Source organism: Python bivittatus, unplaced genomic scaffold (assembly GCF_059951505.1).
Source record: "Python bivittatus isolate LINGU-HERP-01145 unplaced genomic scaffold, Pbiv_v1 ctg000020_np1212, whole genome shotgun sequence".
In the NCBI taxonomy this organism is placed as follows: Eukaryota; Metazoa; Chordata; class Lepidosauria; order Squamata; family Pythonidae; genus Python; species Python bivittatus.
In genome coordinates this window covers 36,351,059-36,376,423 of record NW_028277030.1, presented here as the reverse complement: position 1 = coordinate 36,376,423, position 25,365 = coordinate 36,351,059, and the positions used below count along the sequence as shown (strand labels likewise).

At 37.4% G+C, this 25,365-nt stretch overlaps 1 protein-coding gene across 1 annotated transcript in view; it reads right to left on the bottom strand.

Annotated features, from left to right (window-relative positions):
* The window catches only part of LRRC1 (leucine rich repeat containing 1), a 134,189-nt gene that overhangs the window by 5,584 nt on the left and 103,240 nt on the right, over positions 1 to 25,365 (bottom strand). The window contains exons 14-19 of the mRNA XM_088137040.1: positions 25,034 to 25,108; positions 23,508 to 23,652; positions 16,381 to 16,499; positions 13,508 to 13,591; positions 1,978 to 2,093; positions 219 to 391 (exon numbers count right to left, since the gene is read on the bottom strand). Coding sequence (XP_087993166.1) covers positions 219 to 391; positions 1,978 to 2,093; positions 13,508 to 13,591; positions 16,381 to 16,499; positions 23,508 to 23,652; positions 25,034 to 25,108 — 712 coding nt within the window. The remainder of the gene's footprint in view (positions 1 to 218; positions 392 to 1,977; positions 2,094 to 13,507; positions 13,592 to 16,380; positions 16,500 to 23,507; positions 23,653 to 25,033; positions 25,109 to 25,365) is intronic.

Genomic DNA, 25,365 nt, shown 5'->3' with positions numbered 1-25,365 from the left:
GTTGTATTTACCTACTTTTGAGAACTGCTAAGGACCAGATGATTTTTATTATGTCCTGATACATAAAACCATAGAACTCAAAGAGGGTGTACTTTCTTTTTCACACAACTGTATATGTCCATGCTGTTATGAAGGCAAAGGAGGATTGTTGGTTTTTCTTGTTATCCAGACTAAAGCCATCTTTGCTTCACATGAAAATGATCTCCAAAAATATTTACCTTGGCAACTAGGCTCAGAAGGCATTTGAGGAAGTAAAACACATGTTAAAATTTTTTCTCCCATTTCAGGGTCTGTGTCTGTCTGGAACGTAAGCAAAGGCTGAGACTGGTTATCAGACAACCACAAAGCTTTCAGTTTCAAGCTAGTGAGTGACATGGGAAGATGTATCAACCTAACAGAGAAAACAAGGAATCAGTTATAGGAGTTCTTATCCAGCTACGCAGAATAAAGCAAAACAATAAAGAATTTTGCAGCATATTTGTTGCTTGTGCTACAAAGAAATTAATCCACTATCCCCTTTTGGAAAGAAAAGAGAATATATTTCAAATAAAAAGTAAAACAAACTTATCTTTTCATGTTGTAAGAGCCCCCTAGCAAATATTCCCCTTGCAGTGCCATACAAATTTAGGATTTCTTATGTAGTTATGCTAAAGTCTGTAAGATATCAGCTGTTCCAAGCACAGATTTACTACATTGTTTATTCATGATGTGGAGACAGATAAATAAGAAACATACTCTGTGCCCAGGAAAGAACTTGGGATTTACATATCACATTGTTTATCATCAAACATTGTATTTCTTTTGGGCAGGATTATTTTTCTACCCCTCAATTGGCCCCCAATTCATACTTCATGCATTTTGTATATTGGAATTAGCGGAGGAGAGATACAAGTAAATTCTGTATCAAGTGCTGCTATATTAGACCCAAACAATGCAAGTGCAAAGTAGTGAACTGCTTCAAGCCAAGTACTAATGCTTATCCTATTCCTACAAACAGAAAATCCCATAACCTATCACAGTAAAAAGGTGAAGACTCCCTTGAGTGGAACTCAACTCCTGGCAACTACATGGACATGTCAATGGCAACAATATAGACAAGGTTTGCCATTGTCTTCTTCTGAGATGTTCCTCTGCTTCCCCTCAGACTTTCAAGTCTCATCTATGGCCTTGGCATTTGTGGGAATCACCCCTCAAAGTACTAAGCAAGTTCAACCATTCTTAGGTATTCCAAGTCAAGATCATCTGGATGCTGCTATATTTTAGTTATTTGAATGTACAGACCTCCAACTATCTGTTGTGGCAACACCTAGCCCCTCTTAGCTGATGTCAAAAAGCTAAACTGATTATATTGGGAAGGGAGTCTATCACAAAATGCTAGAGCTGTAGGCTAGGCTTATTAGTTAAAAAAATCTAGAAGACAAGAACACATTCAGTCACCATCAGCTCACTGATATTACTGAAATAGTTATGGTAAGGGATTTTTAAACTTGGAATACTTATTTTCTTCTTCACAGGAAAATGTGCATCTACTTTTAAAAGTATAGTCAGAACAGAATCCTCAGAAGCTAAATAAGGGAACCTCAGGGTGCATCTAGCTGAATAGGAAAGGTGATGGACTATGCAGCTGAGGACTAACTTCTCTGTTTGCGTAACTTCCTTTCCATTGGCAGTGAGTGAGCGAAAGGGACCCACTACATCCACTGGCCTGAAGCATCCTCCCAGGGACAAGAGTATAACATCTTTGTGTTTTTGAAAATTCAATTGTTATTACCATTCTGTGTGGCTATAAATAATCCAGTGATATTGATTCATCAGTCAATATTGCTTTGACTTAACTGGGAGCAGCCTTTGACATTAGATTGCAAATGATTCCCCCCACCCCCAGCCCACCATTCCCACAGTAGGAATGTTAAGAAAGCTGCCAATTCAAATCCACTACAAAATTAATTTAGGTTTAGAGCACATATGAACACTTGCCTGTTTCCAGCTACATCAAGAACATGAAGTTCTGTGGCATGAGATATCTCTGGTGGAATCCTAGATAATCGATTGTCCCGTACTGAAAATACATTTAGGCTGCAACACCCGCCAATCTGTTTTATAGAAAGAAAAGAAGATTGTATTACTAAAAATGAAGGAGATACTAGGTAACTAGGATAATCAAGTCTTATGTTCATGCAACATTTCACTTAGACAGCAATCTTGAGATTTTTTTTAATGTCTTGTAACATCAAACTGCAGATATGGAGAAGGATGGCCACGGGTTAGATTGCAATAAGTACCAAAAGGATTTAAAAAACATGAATTGTACCATATGCAGTGCGGTATAGTGGTTAAAGGTGGTACACTAGGATTGGAGAGACCCATATTCTTAGGCATGGTAACTCAAAGGGTGAACATGGGCCAGTCATCCTCTCTCAACCCAGCTTATTAAAGAGATGTTGTTGTTAAAAGGATAAAATGAAGCCTTTCCAGTATAGGTGGCTAGAAGCTCAATTCCTTTGTGAAGGTGGGACAGTCTGCATCTGTGCCCTATTTCAGTAACTTTTTGTCAGCTTGAGAAGCAATAATTTTACAGCCCTAAATTGCCTATATATAGGATTTTCATTTCAAAAGTGAGTGCTCACCAGAATTCTTGTTTGGTAACCTTAACTTTCCTTCTCATAATATTATTCATATGAGTTCCTCGATTTGTATTCCTTGGACTAACCGTTTATAGCCTAGGCTACAAGGAGGGAAGTTTGACATTGAGGTGCTCCAGAGTTCAGTGCTCTCTCCTATTCAGTTTAGCATCTACATGAAGCCACTTGGAGAGGTCATCTACTCACACAGTGTGAGATATCATCAATGTGAAGTTAATACCTAATTGTATATTTCCACCTGAGGCTGAACAGGAGATGCAGTAGGAGGTGTGACTAGGTGCCTGGAGGCTGTTAAGAGTTCAGGTGGGGAAAAAACAGGCTCAAATTTAATGCAAGCAAGATGGACTATGTTAATTCAGAAGTGAACTGATTCCAGGACAATATCAACTTCACATTTGGATGGGCATGTGCTCCCCCTGAAAGAGCAGCCTTACAACTAGTCATATCCCTAGACTCATGGCTCCTGCCTGAAGAAAAGGTGGAGCTGTGGCCAAATAGGCTTTCATCTAGTTATGGCCGTATGACAAGTGTGATCTTTCCTGGAATGGGAGGTGCTGTTACTCCTGTCCGTTTTCTTTTAGCTAATCTACTATAATTCACTACAGGTGAATCTGCCCATTTGATAACAGGTCAGACCCATGATTTTTTTGGTGCACTTTGTTGTGGGAGCTGCATCGACTACTAATCTGTTTCCATATGCAATTCAAGGTGCTGATTATCGCTTATAAAGCCCTATATGGCTTTAGACCTAGTTATCTTTAAGACTACATACTAAGGGTAAACTCTGCCCACCCCATAAGAGTTAGCAGTGTGTGAATGATGGAAGTCTTCACCCATCTGGAAACTTGAGAGGAGATGGCTTGGAAGCAAACCTTCTGCGAAACAGCTTGCCCCTAGAGGTGAGATGGTATCCTTTCCTGGTGGTTTTTTTTTAGAAGCTTATTAGGATCCAGCTTTTTAAAAGACGTTTTCAGAACAGAAGAAATGAAGTTTGTGACAGGAGAACAAGAGGGTGCCATGAGTCTATGTTGTAAATAGTGACACAAGTAGATTTCCTTTTGTTTGTTTTGTTTCATTTGTAAGTGGATTAGGGCCAGTTAGACCAAAGTGATATAGAAGTCACGGTAATAAATTAGTGTTTTTTTGTGTGTAAACTCAGAAAAAGATACTGCTTCTTTAAGGAGCTCCCAACAGATGCAATATGAGCAGCCCTGCACATTCCAAATCACTTTTTCCCCTTTCAATCCAGATCACTCCACTGCTCTAATAATTGCAGGTCTAATAATAATTATTCTGCCACTGTTTCGTATTCAGCTTCCAAATATAATTTTTTCTTCCCATATGTGAACAAAGATCAAATTATAAGGAATGCCTTGAGAGTGGTGTCGTTTCAGTATTGAAATACAATAAGCAAGCCTATTTGCCCAAGGCAAAGCATTTGCCTCTTCAGTTCACTCTACTCACAGAAAGTATTTCAAATATAAAGACATATATTTCTGCATGTCTGCCATATACTAAAGACACTTCAGTTAATGGATTAAGACAAACTGGGCTTTTAGACTTTGAATATATAAGACTTAATACCAAAAATCTCCAACACAATTGCAAACATCAGTCTTTCTTTTTTAAAGGAAAAAGAAGAAGGAGGAGGAAACACCTCGCTTATTGGGTGTGGTCTAAATTGTACCAAATCAAGTTGCTCTATTAATAAGTTAGCAATTCTAAAAAGTTTTATTTTAGCAAGTAATTACTCTATAAAATCTCTACCAAAATAAAAAAGTGTTTATTCTATGTTACTTTGTATAGGTTGAAGAATATTTTTAATTTACTGCGACAAATCAGTGTCTTCTGCTTGAAATTTAATGTAGCTGACAGTATGCATCTTGAACTCACAACCACATAACTTCCTAATTCCACAGCTGAAAACCTAACTTTAAGATGGCTAGCATTCTATGACAAATGCAATCATATTTCCCTTTATGAGATGTACAATATGGATGGCATTTCCATCAAATGTCCATTTTAGTGGATAAAAAGTTCTACTGTATTTACCACAAATGCTAACCACCAGTTTAAAAAGGAGCTGAACTCCTTGAATGTGGGTACAATCCTTTTATCAGCAAGCCACTTAAAAGCCACCTCTAAGTCTTGATTATAAATCCAAAATTACATTGCTATATTTAAATCCAATAAATAAAATTTTAAATTGCTGAATAAATGATATCGAGCTGTAGAAGCCAATTCCATTGTGGTCTAAACTAATTTTCATCTTTTACCTTTATAAAGGAAATTCTTTTCAAGAATCACTACACTTTTCATCACAGTTTAATATTTATGTAAAATGTCATCAACAAATATTTTCATATTTCCTTCCATTATGAACAGGTACACTTTCCTATTTTCATGCAAGGAAACAAGAGTGAAAGCAAAAGCAAGATGATTGTATATTATGTTTTTTAAGTTGCAGACTATTATTAGAAGTGAGAAACCATGCACTAAATTTCTGGAAGTGCTCTGTCGGTCTGCAGAAGGTAAAGTGCTATAACAGAAGTATTGTAATTGTCTAACCGAAATATCTCTAAAATTAAAAAAACCTGCACACAATTATTTTGGTTAGTGAATGTTAGATGATGCCTTGTTGTGCACAAGGAGTATTTCGCTTTGAACAACTGTGCCTCAGGAACATAAGCAGAATGAGATTGGCCATGCAGCCTTCTTGAAAGCATCCTGTCTCTTAAGCTGGAAAATTCAAGATTTCGGGGCAATGAAAGTGCAGTGGTGGAGCCAGCCAGTTTGAATCATCATGCATTGAAAGCAGTCAGATGAAGGGAACTGGTGAAACTGTGGGCTGAACAATACTTACAATGACAAGAGTTACCTGACTCAAATTTCCAAGCAGCTAACAATTAAGAAAAACACAAGATACAATTGTTTGATTTAACAGAGACTACTGTACTGTATACAGAGACTGGACAATGCCATTCACACACACACACATGCTTTCACACACACACACATACAATGACAACAGAACTCAGCATTTGCATTAATTTAATTTTTACAAAATGAAGTGTGGGTGTAGCTCATCTAATACTGTGAGGATGCCAGCCATGCACAATACAGAAACTCTCAATATATAAAAAGTTAATCTTGTCACAATCATATCACCGATCCAAAATGTTACAGTGTTCCCCAACTTTGGGTCAGATATGACCAGTTCCCCAAATTATTTCTGCATGCATTCTGCAGGGTTCATAAATACTTACTACTTGCTTTTGGTAAGTAGTTGTTTGCCACCCATTCTTCGCAAATGGATATAATAAACTGACATACAGGCATGCCTTCAGGATTCTCTGTGCTTTTTATATGAAATTTAGCTAAGTAGGGCAGAACAATGCCAAATACTTAGTATGTGCATACACATGGTGCACTCTGAATATCAGCAAATGGAGAAACTCAAACCATAACAGGATGCAGTTAAGTACGGGTACAAACTAGGTGATACACTACCATGCAGTTCTGCCTAAGTTATTACTGAAGACACAAAGCCCCAAAAGTAAAGCTTCAACTGTGAACTGTAAGCCTTTGTTGTAACATATTTTTCTCTCTTTTTAAAAAACAAACTTTTATTTTAAATATATTTACAGAATTCTTTGGGGACAAATAAATCCCAAGTACAACAAATTTTGATCCTGATATGCAAGAAACTTGCCTGGGTCTATTAGGTGAACACTTAGGATTCTGAAGGGTGGGCAAAACAAATCTGAGCTTCTTTTAAATTCATTTTGTATCTTTGAATTCAAAATGGTTCTGAAAATAATTCATCTCACTGCAAGAATATTTTAAGCTCTGTGACAATCACAAATAGAGTGATAACTGTTTAATGTGAATGAATTTTTGGGGAACCTAACAGAGACAAATATAATTAGGAAAATTATTTTAATTCTAGATGGGAGAAGATCTGTTCCAGGCTTGTAGAAATCCTGAAGAATAGACTTCAAAGGACTTCAGTGATATGACAAAGGAGAAGCCTCCCACTACTAAATTGCTTGCATGTTTAAAAACATGAAACATCTCTTATAATAACAAATACTTGTTTTAACTTCACTCTATATTAGATGATGATTCACCAGAATCACAAATACAGTTTGTGCTGTATTTGGCAAAGTTTATCAGTTTGAAATATAATTTGTGTAGCTGCCACCATACAACCATCTGTCTTTTTAGTAATTGAGAAATTTAGAATGCCCACCCCAGGAGCTCAGGAGTTCTCTAAGCCCAGAAAACAAGGATTCTGTATTGTTTCCATTTTCAAGTATGAGGTAAGTTACTAGAGTTCAGAACTGAGCATATAGTGGCCACACAAACTAGGAGAATTTATGTCATACAAGAATAGAGGTTTATTGCCAGTGTTATACCCTTTACAAAAGTATGTAATTCAGGAAAGGGAGCAAGAATACGTTTATAGACAGAGAAGTCCATCAAGTGAAACAGAAAAATAACTTGTAAACATAAAGCAGGAATCAAAGATCAAGCATCATGACTTTTATATCACTGTACAGCATTTCTGACAGTGTCTTATGAAAAGCAATTCCCACTCCATCAACTGCTCAGCAGAGTGATGAAATAAGGAACTGCACATTTGTATGAATGAACCAGCCCTCAGTTTCTACTGAGATTTCTGATAGGCAGGAATCGAAGAACCTGATGTTCCTTTATGGAACGCGACTGCCTGCTGAATTCTATCCCCAAGTCAATCCTCATCGCTTCTAGAATCCTTTCCAGTTAGAGCAACCTAAACATATCACTTGCTGGATCTTATCCGTCCAGAGTTTTATCAGGTTTCTATCCCAATACTTTTTATAGCAAAAGCTCACATTCATTATTACACCCAGCAGTATACAGTCATATTCCTGTAAATAGCACTGATGACTGTGATTAACAAAGAAGCTTGAATAGCTGGTTTATGTAACACTAGACATATAAATGGGATTTCAAACTCTGAGACAACCAGTCATGACATAAAAATTACATTTAGAACAGATAGCACTTTTTAAAGGGATCTGGTTAGTGAACAAAATATGACTTTTAACAAAGTTAATGAAGCATTTGCAGTGGCAAACTATAGCATATTGGCACATGGAGTGGGTGTTTGTGACATCCCATGACTGAAGCAGAAAGCCTCAGAAACTGAATCAGGCTTATATTATTACCAGCTGCTGCAATGCTTCCTCAGTGCTTGCTCTGGAGTTCAACAGATTAGGTGAAAAACTACCTCCTGCGTGTGTGTGTATAAATAAAATCTATATATTATCACATGCAAAGTTGTGTACAAAATAGGTAAGTAATGCTGGTATAATTCATTATTGTCTTCTGCCTTTTTTCAACAAAACAATTATCTGACTATGTAGCTATCTTTGCATTAGAAGACATCAATCAATCTCATGTATCTACAGTGGGGCAAAAAAGTATTTAGTCAGCCACCAATTGTGCAAGTTCTTCCATTTAAAAAGATGAGAGAGGCCTGTAATTTTCATCATAGGTATACCTCAACTATGAGACACAAAATGGGGGGAAAAAATCCAGAAAATCACATTGTCTGATTTTTAAAGAATTTATTTGCAAATCATGGTGGAAAATAAGTATTTGGTCAATATCAAAAGTTCATCTCAATACTTTGGTATATATCCTTTGTTGGCAATGACAGAGGTCAAACGTTTTCTGTAAGTCTTCACAAGGTTTTCACACACTGTTGCTGGTATTTTGGCCCATTCCTCCATGCAGATCTCCTCTAGAGCAGTGATGTTTTGGGGCTGTCGCTGGGCAACACAGACTTTCAACTCCCTCCAAAGGTTTTCCATGGGGTTGAGATCTGCAGACTGGCTAGGCCACTCCAGGACCTTGAAATGCTTCTTATGAAGCCACTCCTTCGTTGCCCAGGTGGTGTGTTTGGGATCATTGTCATGCTGAAAGACCCAGCCACGTTTCATCTTCAATGCCCTTGCTGATGGAAGGAGGTGTTCACTCAAAATCTCACGATACATGGCCCCATTCATTCTTTCCTTTACACGGATCAGTCGTCCTGGTCCCTTTGCAGAAAAACAGCCCCAAAGCATGATGTTTCCACCCCCATGCTTCACAGTAGGTATGGTGTTCTTTAGATGCAACTCAGCATTCTTTCTCCTCCAAACACGACGAGTTGAGATAAGACCAAAACATTCTACTTTGGTTTCATCTGACCATATGACATTCTCCCAATCCTCTTCTGGATCATCCAAATGCTCTCTAGCAAACTTCAGACGGGCCCAGACATGTACTGGCTTAAGCAGGGGGACACGTCTGGCACTGCAGGATTTGAGTCCCTGGCAGCATAGTTACTGATGGTAGCCTTTGTTACTTTGGTCCCAGCTCTCTGCAGGTCATTCACTAGGTCCCCCCGTGTGGTTCTGGGATTTTTGCTCATTGTTCTTGTGATCATTTTGACCCCACGGGGTGAGATCTTGCATGGAGCCCCAGATTGAGGGAGATTATCAGTGTTCTTATATGTCTTCCATTTTCTAATTATTCCTCCCACAGTTGATTTCTTCACACCAAGCTGCTTGCCTATTGCAGATTCAGTCTTCCCAGCCTGGTGCAGGTCTACAATTTTGTTTCTGGTGTCCTTCGACAGCTCTTTGCTCTTGGCCATAGTGGAGTGTGACTGTTTGAGGTTGTGGACAGGTGTCTTTTATACTGATAACAAGGTCAAACAGGTGCCATTACTACAGGTAACGAGTGGAGGACAGAAGAGCCTCTTAAAAAAGTAGTTACAGGTCTGTGAGAGCCAGACATCTTGCTTGCTTGTAGGTGACCAAATACTTATTTTCCACCATGATTTGCAAATAAATTCTTTAAAAACCAGACAATGTGATTTTCTGGATTTTTTTTTCTCATTTTGTCTCTCATAGTTGAGGTATACCTATGATGAAAATTACAGGCCTCTGTCATCTTTTTAAGTGGGAGAACTTGCACAATTGGTGGCTGACTAAATACTTTTTTGCCCCACTGTATTTATTCCGTAGGGTTTGGTAGCCATGTTTTATCTTTGGTTACTCCAGAAAAGTATAGGTGGGATCTGTAGCCCATTCTTCTGATAGCCTTATAAAATAAGCATGAAAAGAAAAAGGGAAAAAAATCCATTCAGTCTGTCCTAGTCATACGTATGGTGCTCATCTTTTAAGTCAAATATCATATCTATTCATTCTCGCAATACTAGTTCAGTTTTACTCTAACACTCTCAATACTACTGATCTCAGAAGAGCAGGAAATATTACTTCCATCTGCCCAAACATATTTTACCCATGATATATTGTGGAGTAAGGAACATCTCTCAAGAGAAGACTAAATTACTCAAAGCAGTAGAATTCTATAATCATGTTTCAGCTGTGTTCAGTTAAGAAGATAATTTGTTTTGCTATATCTAATTAAGAGAAAATATTGCTTTGCTTTCAGTAATTATTCTCTTGTAGTGTAATCATTGCTGATGTATTTATAGGACTGCATCCTATTGGTCAGATTCTCAGATTTGTTCCACACTATTAAGACTTCACCTCACCAAAATAAACTCTCCAGGCAGATCAGAGATAGATTATTGTCTAAATTCCGGGAGAAATGCATCCACTAAGCTATATAGAGTAAATGTATATTTGTAAAAGACAATATAAAAGTATGGGTCCTTAGTACACAGAACTGTTTTGATATTCTTACCAGCTCAGAGGTTCCCCTGATCAGTATATGTTCATTGCCCCATACCTATGCTAGATCTCAGATAGCTAAGATGGAATAACATACCCCCCCCCAAAAAAAAACCCTGCAAGCAATAAATAGCAAATCTTATGTCTCCAGCTTTGAATCCTTCAGATGGAAGAACTTTTGACCAAGTGTTTCCTTTCACCTTGAAAGGGAAGCAGACTATAAAAGACTTTTAGGGAATATTTACAGCAGTATCACATTCATCCAAATAATAATAATTATATACTGTTTTAAGCCTTTTAAGTAAGACAAATCAGATTTCAAGGCCAACATCCTTGCCACCATTAGTCTACAGAATTTATATTCCTGTCTGTCGCTGATTTCCTACCATCCTTTCTCTTTTGCCTGTATTGACTTTCTTCTCTGAAAGCAATAAATTAAATCTTTTCTGGTTGTTTGATTTTCACACCATGTGTAGCTTTTCTTATTTATAGCACATGCTCATATTTTGCTTCAAGCAAATGACAGAAATCAAACAACCACATTGGAAACAAAATTCACCACCAGAAGTATTTCTTTTAATCTTTTTATCCTTCGGTTGCTTGAGGCTGCAACAGAGAGAACCAAGTAGGCTAAATGTATGAGGAAGAAATTCTTCTTGGACTAAAGAATAGCAGCTATTTTAGGAAACTAACTGGATTCATTTGAGAGGTAGTTTTTACAAATTCCTTCTTCCCCCTGAAGTCCTCAGCTCTCCTCTAGGGATGTACTAAACACTTGAAGCTTGAACAGCTGCTTTGAGTGATTCATAGTCAAAATAAAATGTGCATGTTTTGTGAGTTTTGGTTCAATTATGAAACAAGCTAGGCTGGTTTGGTCTGAGTATGAAACAACACTTTGAGTGGAATTGTTTCAAATGTTCTGTGCTGTTTTAGCTGATGCGATTGGAAGCTTTCTAGTTTCTTGCAACTGGACTGTTCCTTTTTGACTTTTTCTCCCTGGACCACTACAGTAAGGAGGACAGGTTATGTCCTTCTTGTTACTGGCTTAGGCTGGGGAAATGGGGAGGGGGAAGGTTCTGGAGCAAAGCAGAAGGCATTTAAGGAATTCATGATACAGTGAAGGAGCTCTTCTGGATCTGATTTTTTTCTCCACTGATTGTGCCATTGTTTGACTAACTGGAAGGTAAGGCTATGGGAAACTTGGACTTCACATGTGTGAGTTTAGGCTTATCCACACAGCTGCTTTGCCACATTTTCCTCTCATCTCAGAGCCAGGAGGAAATCATATCAGCATAAAATATGCTGCCCCCAAAGTGTGCCCTTAACACACATCTGGAACAGGACTATGTTCCACCACACAACCCTGTGAGGACAGTGACTGGTCGCTTTTCATGGAAAAAAACTGAACAATACCAACTGTGGGAAAAGCCACCATTAATTGCCATGGAGAATATGTGCTGGGGTAGTCTTGTTAAGTCCAGGCATTCCATCCAATCAATTTTTATTTCTATTCTTTTCCCCCCCCCCAAAGACTGTTGATCTATCAACCTAATGACCTGTAGAGGGCAGCAGACTGTTTGTCTCTCTTACAAACCATGTAGTGGCTGCCTGGATTTGTGTAGTCTAGATGCAGCCACCCCATAAGTGATCTTGGAGACAGTGTTCAAGAATCGAGGCTGCCAAAGATAGAGAGAAAAAGAGATACATTTGCAGATAAGCCTATAAAAACAAGAGTAGAAGAAACAGTCCATGTCCTGACTGTCCTCAGGGCTAGGTTTATGATTTTGATTAAGAAGAGGTTTGCTTTAAAACATTTCTGTAAGAAACCCCATTTGTGTGAATAGACTGACTCCAATTCATTTTTTGCCAGGATGTCATCCTGTTCTGTAGATAATTGACTTGAAAAAGATGCGTGAGAAAGTAAGGCCTCTGTGTTTTTTCTTTCTTTCAAGCCAGATTAGCAACCTCTTCTCATATTCCTTTCAATTAGAAACCTCTAGGGCAAAGCAGAAGGCTACACTTGTGTTTTAAATCAGGAAAGGGCAGTACAGGAGGAGGATGAAACTAATGATTCCATAATGGGAATCTTAAAAAAATATGTATCTTTTTTCTCTGCTAATTTTTTCACAAGCTGGCCCACCAGTAGTAGCACTTTGCATGAGCTACTATGCTATCTATTCTTTTGATCTTGGGGTGAAAAGAAAGAAGCAGGAAGCCTTTTGGGGGGTGATCCCATTGTTTCCTACGCCCAAAACACTCAAAACATTTCAAGATTTCTTTCAATAAAATAAGGAATGCTTAAACTGGATCAGGTTTTGTTCTGGCAAAACGTAGACAACTCAAAATGTTTAAAACTGTTAAAAGGCATATTCCTGTGTAACATTCAGATTAATCATAGCACTGATTAACCTTGATGAGTTGGTACTTCACATTCCGCTAAACAGTAGTACCTCCATTATATCAACTTAAAAAAAACAACAACTTGTGATGATTCTTTTTCAGCAGTGTATCCTCACTGGGTTAAAAATCAAGCAGTCGCAGACAGCATTTTGTTTTCATCCAAGAGGTATTATTATTATTCAACTGATTTGCTACAATTGCCTAAGAACCTGCAATCTCGAGATATACTTCTACATAGTAATTTTAGTTTTAATAAGCTAAATACTCCTAATAGCTAGAGACATTTGACAGTATTTTGACAGAGCACCCCAAATTTATCCACAGTTAATGTTCCAGAACATTGCTGTGGGAAAATGACCTGGCCTTCAATTCTTCTTAAAACTTAAGATAGTATTTCAGATTTCCACCTACAGTCTGAAAAGATGTTGACACAAGTAACAGCTGTCCTCTTTCTTTATCTGAGAAGCCCAAGGCTAGGAGGTAAAGTCTTAATTATTTTGGTTAATCTCCAGACAATCATCAGTCACAGTACATTCACCAGTAAATGTAAAGGTCCAGTTTAGTCCAATTTGGTCATAATTCCCCATGCAGACTTTATTACATCTATATTCTTCAATTATTCAAGGATTCATCAGGCATTACAGCTTAATCTCTCCCATTCTATTCTACCTGAATAAAAACTAGATACTTCATTTTTTCCCCAGTGTAAATAAAGTAATGAACACTGATTACCTCTTTAGGTAAAGATACAAGTTTGTTTCTGTCAACGTTCAATATATTCAGCTTCTTTAGCCTTCCAATGCTCTTTGGCAAAGTCTGAAACAAAACAATGTCAGCAATTAATATTACTGGAATTTCAAAGTAAGTTGACTGTGCAAAGAAAGCAGTTAGCTAACAAAGATGCTGCAACTTTTTAAGAAATCACACCTTTAAATATAAACAGAAGGATGAACTGATAGATCTTGAGTTCTAAGATGGCCAAAAACTTTAGTAAGAGGGGTTCTAATGCAGTAACAATGAATAGTTTCAAATATCTGACATTTAAAGCGTTAGAAGGAAGTATGGTCAGTATTCTCACCTGCAGCCTCAGAATTATTGGTAAAGTTGCAACACTGTCCTGAGTAATGTGGGAACTGAGAGAAGAAATATTTATTTTAAAAGAGTGTCACACCCAGTCTGGAGCAATTTCTCACTCTTTCAGAAGCCTCTTATCCTACATGGTGATGGTCCTCATCCTCCAATTAGGATTTTCATGGTTTCAGAGACCAAGAGTTAAAACTACCTGCACTGTTTCTCTTCTCTTCTCCACTCGCAGGAGAACAAGAAAAATGAAGGCAATTCACATAGCAAGAAAAAGATCCATGGTTATTCTACTCATAAAAATACATTATTGCAAGTTAGATAGGATTACTACTGTGGTTCGTTCCCTCTCTCAAAGTACTTGCCTTATTCTGGAACAGTGGCTAAGTGATTAGTCTCAAGCTGGGGCAACATATAATACAGGGAGAATTAATTACAGCCTTTATTTTACTATTAACATCTGTCTCTAGCATACCACAAACCAAAAGGAGTAAGTTTCATTCTTACTCCTCTCCTTCCTCACCTCTGTAGGTTTTAACTTCTTCTCCATTTATTGGACAAATTATCCCATAACTCTATCCTATGAAGGTGATAAAACTACTTTTTTATCTCTGTCACTGACCTGGAACCAGCAAAATCTGTTGCAGCAAATGAACAAGGGAATTTGCATACAATTTGCTGATATGGTCAGGAAGGATATATTAATATAAAATCAGGGAGCATACACAGATGCAAATGACAATCTGGCAATTGACAGAAAGACTTCTGATGCATAAGAATAATTCAAAGTCATTCAAGCAAGCTTAGAGCCTGAATATGAATCTCATCCTCTGTGTCTCCCACTATTATTTCAAATCAACTATTACAATTTTATTGTTCCTATTAGAACTGAATTACACTTTTTGAAATAATTTAAAAATATAGGAAAGAATTAATTTTACCATATTTCAGACCCATACTCACACCCACATCTGTACCTCAAACTACTGTGATTGGAGAATCCTGTAAAATCATTCACCTTGACTAGATCCCAGTGTTGTAAGACAAAATGGCATATCTCTCCCACCTCTCACCTTAGAATTCTCCTTACACAGAACTTAAGGAGAAACTATACATTTTTTTCCAGATATACTATTTATATTCCCAAGATGTTCCACTTCTGAATCACTGATGAAATTTCACAAATTTGCATTTGGAGGGTTCTAAGGAGTCTTGCTTCAGTTCAGTTCTCTCCCAAATAGATCCAAATCAGCCTCATTTGGTTCAGGATTCAGTCAGTTGCACACCACTAACAGAGTGAATTGACATCAAAGTGAATTTTAATCAGATCTGATGTGCTTCTATAGTCCAAGATTCTTTCAGAATGTTTGTTAGAAACCAGGAATGTGGAATTCACTGACTGAGAATGGAATGTTTGATTCCTCCTTCCTATCATGCTCTTTGACCACAGCCAGCAAATTACTTGTACCAGGTGAGTTTTTTGCATTCTGAATTAATTTTTTAAAATCCCAATGCTTTTAAAAACTGTCAGTTTTTAAAAGACACATCATCAAACATCAGATTTGGAAGGGTTTTAGTTAAGGTGTTTCTCACCTCCTTCCAAAATCATTTGGGATAGTTTTATCTCTTTGCACCTATCATTTATTCTGCTAAACAGGATTTCTTTCTGGGGTAGGTGGTCCAAAGCTATTAGCCAATCTTTATTATTTAAATGACTGAATATTTATTATTTAAATTATTTCATAAATTACATTAAGAAATGCTATGTAAGTTTGGGAGAGGTGCTTGGAGAAGGCCAGAAAATAATTTAGCATGCTTGATGATTAGAAATAACATGGGTTAATAGAAATAATGGAAATTATGTTTTAAATTTAGAGTAAGAGTTTGATGTATATTGTTACTTATATCTGTTACAAGGAGGGTCGGAAGTCAATTTTTTTTCTTTTCTTTTCTGCACTTTTGATCTTTACTATTTTCTTTTTTTAAAATTTTCTTTTTTCTTCTTCTTCTTCTTTCAATATTAGTTTTTGTTAGTTTTTACTGTTCTTTTTAAAAAACTTAATAAAGTTATAACAGACAGACAGACAGAAAGAAAATAATTCAGCATGCCAGCATCCTACTATATCCTGTACAAGATCATGTATCGATCCATCATTAGGACTTACACTTTAAAGCAGAGGTAGCTTTTTCCATCCACAGAGTTTCTCATGTACACCACTAATCTTTGCTGGATAATTTGGTATTACTATACAACCAAATTCAAGGGAAACTGCTTTGAAATGAATTTCATGCTATTCTCTCTAACTTTCTCATTCACCGTTCAGCTGACATTTTTTGTAGACTATAACTTCATGCTATTCAATATTGTGTTTAAAATGCCTTTAGAAGGGTAGTAATTTAGCTGTTTTGTACTTCGCTGTAATTGTCATAAGGTTGTAAAATAAAGTTTCTGCAGTCAAAATGAGTCAGGACATGGCAAAAGGATTAATTACTGCCATCATTTGAAGAGCTAAAAACATACTTACCAGCAGCTGGTTTTCTGTAAGAACTAATTCTGTAAGACTTTCACAGTTTCCTACTGCTTCTGTTAATTGAATAAGCCTGTTCTGGTCAACCTTCAAGATGGATAGCCTTTTTAATTTTCCTGTATACACAAAAATGGGCCTTTAAAAAAACTGTAGACAAAAGAAAGCTAGTGACCCTAATTGCAGCAATTATCAGCTACATAATTAATAATAAAACAATTTTCACTAATGCATTCTCCAAAATACTTAGATATCCTGTAAAACTCAGAGTTTTTAAAAAACCGTTTTACCTAGTAAAGTCTGGTTATCTTTCAAAAAGATAACTATTCCAAAAATATTTTTAGAATTAAAAAACAGCAAAGCTTCTATGGGTTTTAAAGTTTTTCTAGGCCATTGGCCATCCTCATTGGGAATGGTAGAAACTGTAACCCAATATTGTTCAAAAGTCACAAATTTATGAGAAGCCTGCCCAATTGGTATTTTAGCTGGAAGGTTAAAGATAGAAGTGATAATGCGAGACACTATACCCATGCCCTTTGTTTATCTTGATGAAGGTCTTCTGATAAAGCTATGTGGTAGATGTGGTAGGACACTATCAGCCCTTTAAGGCAGATCAGACTAGGAAACCATTGCCATATAGGTCAGTACTTTTATTGTAAAGCTAAAGTAATAGAATCTTGCAAGTCTGAATGTACTTCCCCCTTCCCTCCCTTTATCTTCATGAGATAAAGTAAAAGATGTTTACTTAGGTTACATTCCTGCCCCAGACTCAGTCCTCTTTTATCTGATCATTATCTTGGCAGTGGCTCTTCCTCCTGTCCCTCCAGGTCATTCCCTCTTCCCTCTACAGACAATAACTACTTTCCTCAAGGAGACTCACTTAGTGTTCCCTTTGTGTTCTTTTAGACACTAGTCAAAAATAAGTTTGTTTAGCCAGGCTTTTAAACTTGAAATGTGCCTTCTCTGCTGGTTGTCCAAAGGCAAAAGTGGGCAACAGGTGGACATCCAGATGCTGTTAGAGTGGAATTCTATCATCTTTGAATGTTGACTGTGCTGGCTAGATTGATGGGAGAGCTCAACATCTGGGAAGAACAAATTTTGCCCCTGCCTATCATAAAGAGAAAACCACACTCTAACAGGTGAACAACAGAAGTACATGTTTGACAAAAAAGCAAAGAAGATATCTTTGAGCAAGTAGTATATATGCATACTTATTATGAGGCATTCCAGCTGCACACTGCAAAAAATGTCAAAAACTACCATAACTACCAAAAGGTTGCTCAACTTTATAGTAATTGATAGCCAAAAGGAATATTCACAAAATATTATTTTCTGTACATCCTATCACTGATCCATGTACTAAAGAAAAATGTGTTTTCCAGGGCAATGGAGATAACAGTAGCTGAGAACTCAAAATAAAACCTCTTTCCCTCTCTCAGGGTTTGCAAGGGAGTATAAACATAAATAATTGTATGGGCAACATTACCTTCTTGAGATGAAGGATGGGATCAAAACAAAGTCCAAAAAGGATTAGGATGTGAGTTCTTAAACTATGGGTAGTGACCCCCAAGGGGTTGCAAGCAAAGTGGGGGAGAATGGAAATATTATGGGGCTTACCCACACAAAACCTAAGCCTGTGACTAAGACTGGGCTCTTTTTATCACTCTCCACCTACCCTAGAATCCACTGCTGGATTCTGTGGGCAAGTCTGGATATGGGTGATGCCAACAAATCAGGGCAAGGAGCCTCCATAGAACTAAGTGACCAGGAATCACTCTTCTTCAGGACAATAGAAAGGTGAGTGACCCTAACATTTTAATGTTGTCCCTGTGCCCACAAGCAAAAGCTATTCTGCCCAAAGCCAAGGGGAGTGCCAGCCAGCAGAGACAGCTGCTCTTTCCTCCCAATTAGCCTGCCTCACTATCTGGATTCACATCTGTTGCAAAGACCGTCCTAGGCTTTTCATTACTGCTGTCCAGTGCACAGGCTTACCTGGTACAGGAACCAGGAGGAGCAGTGCACAAAAAGCTACACTGCACAGCTCAGAAGAGTGAACTTCATCCTCTCAAGGCTGGGCCCATGACTGAGTTATCCACAATTGCTCCATTAATCAGGCTCCCTGATGGTCCTGCAGCCCAGAAATCAGGGGACAGAACTTTGTACTCGGGCAGGAGGATGCCTCATATTAACCTCCAGGTCTCCCTCCCCACTCAGCAAAATAGGGGTGCATGCACATAGGGAAACCATCATGAGTTCAGGGTGCATGTTTGGCAAATAGGTGATAGCTATACTTAACTATTGGCAGCCACAGATGGGGACTGCTGCTTTATCTTCCCCCATCCCAATTCAGCAGAAAGGAGTCACAAGCCAAACACTCTTGGCTGCAGTTTCAGATCCTGAAGTCAAATAGGGCTCTTTCTGAGTCCACACTATGTACATGAATAAGTCTTTCAGTCTGCCCATCAGCAATACAGAGGAAGTCCATTTGCTGAGCTGGCTGGAAGCAAAAATAATGGCTCAGGATGCAAAAGAGGTGAACCACCAAATTTAGCCATTTTGCCAAGGACAAAAAAGCTATGATAGCCTTAGAATAGGATGGAGGGAGCCTCACGCTCATATCTCTGCTTTGAACTTCCCTACAATAAACTACCGTCTCAGACCTTTCCCTCTCTTGCAACTGTACCTGACAACAGATCACACTGGATACTCTCCTCACCCCATCATAACACTCACTTGATTTTACTCTCAGACCAAGTATTGATTAGCCTTATTCTGATCCTTCCTTGCTGAAACCAACAGGTGTGAAAATTCATGGCACCTTTTCAGGGAGAACTGGTTAGGTGACCTGTTGCAGTGTCATCAGAGGTGAGCAGGAGCATGTAGTCATGCTCCCTTCCCTTAGGTCAATGGTAGAGTGTGTGTGCGCATGCGCGTGTATGTGTTTTGATGGTGGAATACAGAAGGTATACTTTTGAACAGACACTAACAATCACAGATTTGAAAATATGGGCAGCCTGCCCTTGAGGATAAGGATTTGGTTAGCAAGACATTATAGGTACAAGGTGGAGGCTACAATCTGGACGGCCCTATTTATGGACATTGCTTTTTAAACACAAGGTAAGGGCTATATTATTTATCCTGCCTTCTAAAGATTGAGGGAGGAGGAATACCAATGGCTGGTGGTTGCTACAAAGGGTACCCAAGAGATTCACTTAAGAACAGAGATGTCACAGAGCCAATGTAGTGCTAAGGGAGTAAGGTACAGGTTAAGGAACCCACGTAATGCTAAACCTACTATCAGGAAGAAGCTAATTAATTTTATTTATTGGGGAGGAATCACACATATCCATTTATCATTTTAGGGGGACACAGCACCATAAAGTTTGAGAACTCCTGGGTTAAGGTAATAATAGCTAAAGGACAATCTCTGAGCATATGAATCTAGTAAGGCAATTGGACTAGTCCCTCTTTAGTTCTCTTTTAAGACAATCAATTAGTTCTCTTTTTTAAAGATAATCTGATGCTGGATATGTGTATGTTTAAGAGGGAAGCTTTTATGTCATCTCACCAAAACACAAGCTTCCTGCTGAAGACAGAGCATGTATCTTCTCTTGGCTAGTGTTCTACCTAATGCTGAAAATTTGAGGGAATGTGTGTGGGAGTTATTTACCTGTACTTTACTATGTAAATTATTTACCATCCCCTTCACGGGTTTTTATTTTCTTTATTCCTGTTTTGTTAACATCCTTGCATGATTGGTATGAAACCATTTGATATTTCTCATGCATTGCTGTGTCAACTGATGCTTGAAAGGCATGTGTTAATAAATGTAATACAGCATTTCCGTATGTATAACATAACCAAATTGTATATACATTAATGCAGAGTTGTAGTTGTGTAATAGCAGTAGGCAGAGCTTGAAATGCCATGTATATTTAATAATTTGTATCTATAGCACAAGTGGATGTCACAAGCCATAGTGCAGTGTTGTAATCTGGAGATAAATGGGAGGTCACACTGCCATTTCAAATTGTTTGTTGCTTCTTTTCTAATATACATGTATCTCCACAGCTGTACAGGAATACAGTATAAAAATAGCGTGGTGGTTCACAACTGCTCAGCTGTATAAAATGGCACTGAAAAAATAGCCTCAAAATAAAATGTAAAAAAAATTCCCTGTCTGCAAACATCAATAAGCCATCTTCAATAAAAGGAATAAATTGGCTAAAAAGTTGTGAAACAGGGTTAAGCTTTTAAAATTATTCATACTGGTAAAAGTTACAATGTCATTAGACTGGAACATGCATAACATGCAATCCATGGAAACAACAATCAGTGGGGTTTGTGTGTGTGTGTGTATGTGTTTGTTTAAAGTAGTCTGGAGAAAAATAACTATTGAGGGAGCAATAGCATCAGGAGAATGTGTTGGGAAGTGCCATGTGAGAAAGTCAAATACCACAGTTCTAGGATAAAATACTTATGTAGATTAGTTCATTGTTTATTTATTTTTTGCTTTTAGCTGTAAGACGTTTTACAGACTTCCACTATGGAAGCAAAAAGCATGATACGTATATTAAGTAAAAAGTCCACAACAGCAAATATAAGCCCAAACAGAAAATCTTTGCAGGATTTCTAAAGAAATAAAGGAAATAGGAAATGCAAGAAACCAACCAGCAAAAAATTAAACTAGCAACTGAGTTGGCATGCATTAATATAAGCTCATTGAAAGCTATGCATTACAGCTTTCCCAACCTGGCAATCTTCAGATATGCTAAGACTGCAACTCTTAGAATTTCTGTGAATTTTTATGGAATATCCAAAAGGATATTATTTCCACAGAGGAGACAGATTTGCCTAGATGTGGACAGCCCAGTGAAATTACTGTTCCATATATGCATTTCCATGTGTACAGAAATCTCAGTCTGGGGCTTCATCCCAAAGTATTTCCAAACAGACCTAAGGACATTTATTAAATGTTGCAGTACAGGTAGAACACTGATCTTCAGCACTGAAGGAGATTATCTATTATTTGTATTCAAACATTTCTGTCAGGCTGGCATCCACAGAATTATCTGATTTTTATAGTCACCAGTTGATGAGAGGTATACTAATAAAAAATGCTGGTGTCCCCATTAGCTTCATAATACGTAATACATTTGAAAATCAGATCTAAGTCCAATATGCCATCCATCAATATATCATACTGACGTAGTCATGGGTGCTACTCTCAGAAGGAAGAATTAAGGTGGTAGTTATTTTTTTAAATGCTGTGATTAACTCTGTTAGAGATAGGTTCCATTAGTTAAACTCTAACTTCTTCATACATCTCCAGTTGTTCCCTCAGCAATGGGTAATGCATTTCAACTAATTGCAACATGTATCCAGTTACAGTAAAACTGCTGACTAGCTGCTTGTAAGCTATATCATCAAGAGTAGGAAAACAGACAACTAGGATGTTTAGCAAGTGGGAGGGAAAATAAGGATAAAGAGCAAGAGATCTCAGCAGTATCAGACAGAATAAAACAATCAAAATCCTTATGTAAATAGAGTTATTTCAATTGGGAAAATAACATGTCAGCAATCTTCTTAGAGGATCCTCTTTAATTATTATTAACATACATATACACTGCTGCTCAGTGAATTTTAGATTCAATATGCTAACAGTGGGCAATTAAATATCTTTAACTCTGGTTGACATTTTGCAAATAACGTCAATATTTCTTTGTATAAATAATGACCATCTATAAATATCAATTTGGGAAAATGTTGAAAATGCCCTTGATTACAGTGTAGAATACCAGCATAAAAATGAAATGAATTGCTAAGATTTGGGATTGAATAATAGTGGGAAATGTGTATGTATATGTGTTTGTGTAAGAGAGAGAGAGAGAGAGAGAGATTAGGTCTGTGCAAAACACTTAAAAGAATATTTGCAGAGTGTGTTAAGGTGAATAAAAATCCTCTCTTGAAGCAGCCATGGGACTTGCAAGGCTTGGGAAGTTGCTCAGCAAGCTGTCCCCAGCTGTCTCCGTTTGTATGTGTATGCACAGAACATATTTCCCTAGGACCACCAGTGAAGCAAAGTGGCTGGGCATACACATACAGGCAGAAAGAAAACTTGGAGAACCCCACTCTTGCAAATGATGCTGCTACATCAGCCATTAAACTAAGAGGTACTTCCTGAGTGCCAAAGCAAGTCACAAAGCACATCTTTCAAATGCCTTCCACAGCCCTAATAATATATATGTCACTTAAAGAGTAGGTATAACATTGATATAATAAGCAGATTTAAGATTACACTGTGGGAAAAAAAGCCTGAAGAAAATACATGGGCAGAACTAGACATTATTGCAAATGTCAGGTTGTCTCATGTCAATATCTTCCCACTCTGTAATGTGCAATACAACTTAGCTCCATGCTACATCATTATCATACTGAACATTTTTCCACTCTTGCCCATGGCAAGCAATAATGTGTTGAAACAGTATAATTAACATCCGTAGGCAAATCAAAGATACGGCATATTACAAAGTGACATGTAGCTGTTTTCAGATTCATTTTTTTATAATGGCTTCATTCAGGTGCAATACTAAATGTGTGTGAGCTTTAACCTCATGTTCTTTCTCACTGGCCATGGATAAAAGGATCCCAAACAAATCGATCTGAAATTGTGATTGTTTTAATCAGTTATACCTTAGATTAACCACAATATATTGTTCAGACCCAACTGCCAAATTGTTGTCACAAATAGAAGAGGAACTTTCCAATCTCCAATCTGGAGACAGGCGAGGGAATACATGGCTACTGTACTGAGATTTTCACAGGCTAATTCACAACTAAATCATGATTTAATAGAGAAGTAGCAGCCACAAAACCTAAAAGGAGGCTACAATGGCCGCATAAAACAATCCAAGATCATAGGTTGCCCACCTATGTCTTAGCGCTATGTACAAATACAGCCAATATTTACATTTGCCTTTATTAGCACTATAGCATTAAAACAAACAAAAAATGTTCCTAAGAAAAATAGTAATAATACATATTAGACAGCATGCATTCAGTGCCAATCATCTTACTTGGATTAAGCATTCTAATTTTTATTGTTTAAAAAAAAAAATTCCACCCACCTACACCATCTGGTAACATTTCAAGAAGATTCTGAGAGATGAGGAGGTCAGTTAAAGAGGTCAGACCACTTATCTCTTCAGGTAGCTTTTCCAGTTTGTTTTCAGAGATATCCAGACACAGCAGGTTTTTCAGGTTTCCTATTTCCTACAAAACAAAAGACCAGGTCATGCCTCAACGTGCAACACCCAGAGATCTGGCTTTTGTCCAATTACAGCATTCTTAAGGGCAAGACTACAAATCCTCCCTACCAGATGGTAACACACTTGTGATGATATTACAAGTGAATCACCAGTAAAATCTGCATGTGCAACACCTAGCATGTGCCAGCAATCTGTTAGTATGCTTTCAGACTTTAAGGGTGCATAAACCAACACCCAACTCTTAGTATTGGCTCAAGGTTCAACAGCTAAACATAAAAAGGCTAGGTACACAAATGCAATTTCCCCTTTCTAATGACCTGAACAAATGTCATGACTCATGCAAGGATAGTATATGCGGATTTTATGTCTTTATTTCTTATACAACAAGAAGTACTACTGAAGCAACATTTTAACTATTTCTCTTTTTATATATATAAGTCCTGCTGCTATATCACTAAAATCTTGTATTTTGCAGAAGATATGAATGCTGGTATGAGACTGTAAAGTTAACTTTATTGTTAAAAATTCTGTTCACACAATGTACTCCCTTGCCGTACATTCACAGTTACGAATATACTGCCATAGATCAGCTCTTCATTCACCTCAGCACTCATTCTGCTAAATCAACACAGCTGAAGACAGACATTCCCAAACGACCACTCACACCTGCTCTGTTGAACGTCTCCCTTGTGTTTAGCTTTTCAAGAGTGAACTGGGTAGAGACAATATTAAAAACAAGCAACAAAAATCCCACTCCTTTATGGTAGAGAAAGTACCGAAGAAAGTAAGTTTCTACATATTACGCCCTTTCTAATTTCCAAGATAAGAAAATGCTACAACTGGGCTTTCTGTTTCATTCTTGTCAACTCTTCAAAATATCTGTTTATAAATCCTTCCTGAAGAATTTCAAAGGTGTTAAATCAGGAGGGCAACAATATTAACAGTACACATTTGTTTGAAAGTGTATGCTCACAAATCTCCTAAAACTGGATGCAGTCTTAAGAAACTTTGTGGCAGTCGATCATATATCTAATTCTGTGAATATTTCACAGACACAAGCCTTAATGTTTAGTTGTTCCACCATCCCCAAGTTCTCCACTAATCAGGGAAAATGCCTTATCTTACTTCCAAGTAAACAGACATATTGCTTTCATAAACAATATTATTCCAGAGAAGGAACTGGCATAACATTCTTGCCCAAACAACTTCAGCTTCAAAATGGAGACATAAATAATGAATGAAGATGAAGAGGCACTGACAGGTTGAAAATAAATATGTAATGTTAAAAAGAAACACTTTTTTTAAAAAATGGAATTTTTTTTAATGATTTACTTCAATTAGCAGATGAATTTAGTTGCAAAGCTACATGAAGTATCTGTTCTTACCTGAGGTATTTCAGCCAACTGGTTTCCATCTAACCATAGGTCTTTAAGATTATAAAGTGCACCTATAGTTCCTGGCTGCAATGTATAAAAGAAAGGATGCCACAATTAGCATTAAGCAACATAGCACAATAACCCATAAAGGAATCCAACTTGATTTTATTTCAGTGAAGCATCCAAAGTAGCCAATTTTTTTCTTACAAATAAATAAAGTGAAGCACAAAAATAAACACTATCATTTCCTGTTAGCTATTCACTGTGCCATTATTAGATCAGGGATAGGCAACATGATACCTTTTGGAATACTGAGTTACACTACTGACTGTTGGCCTAAC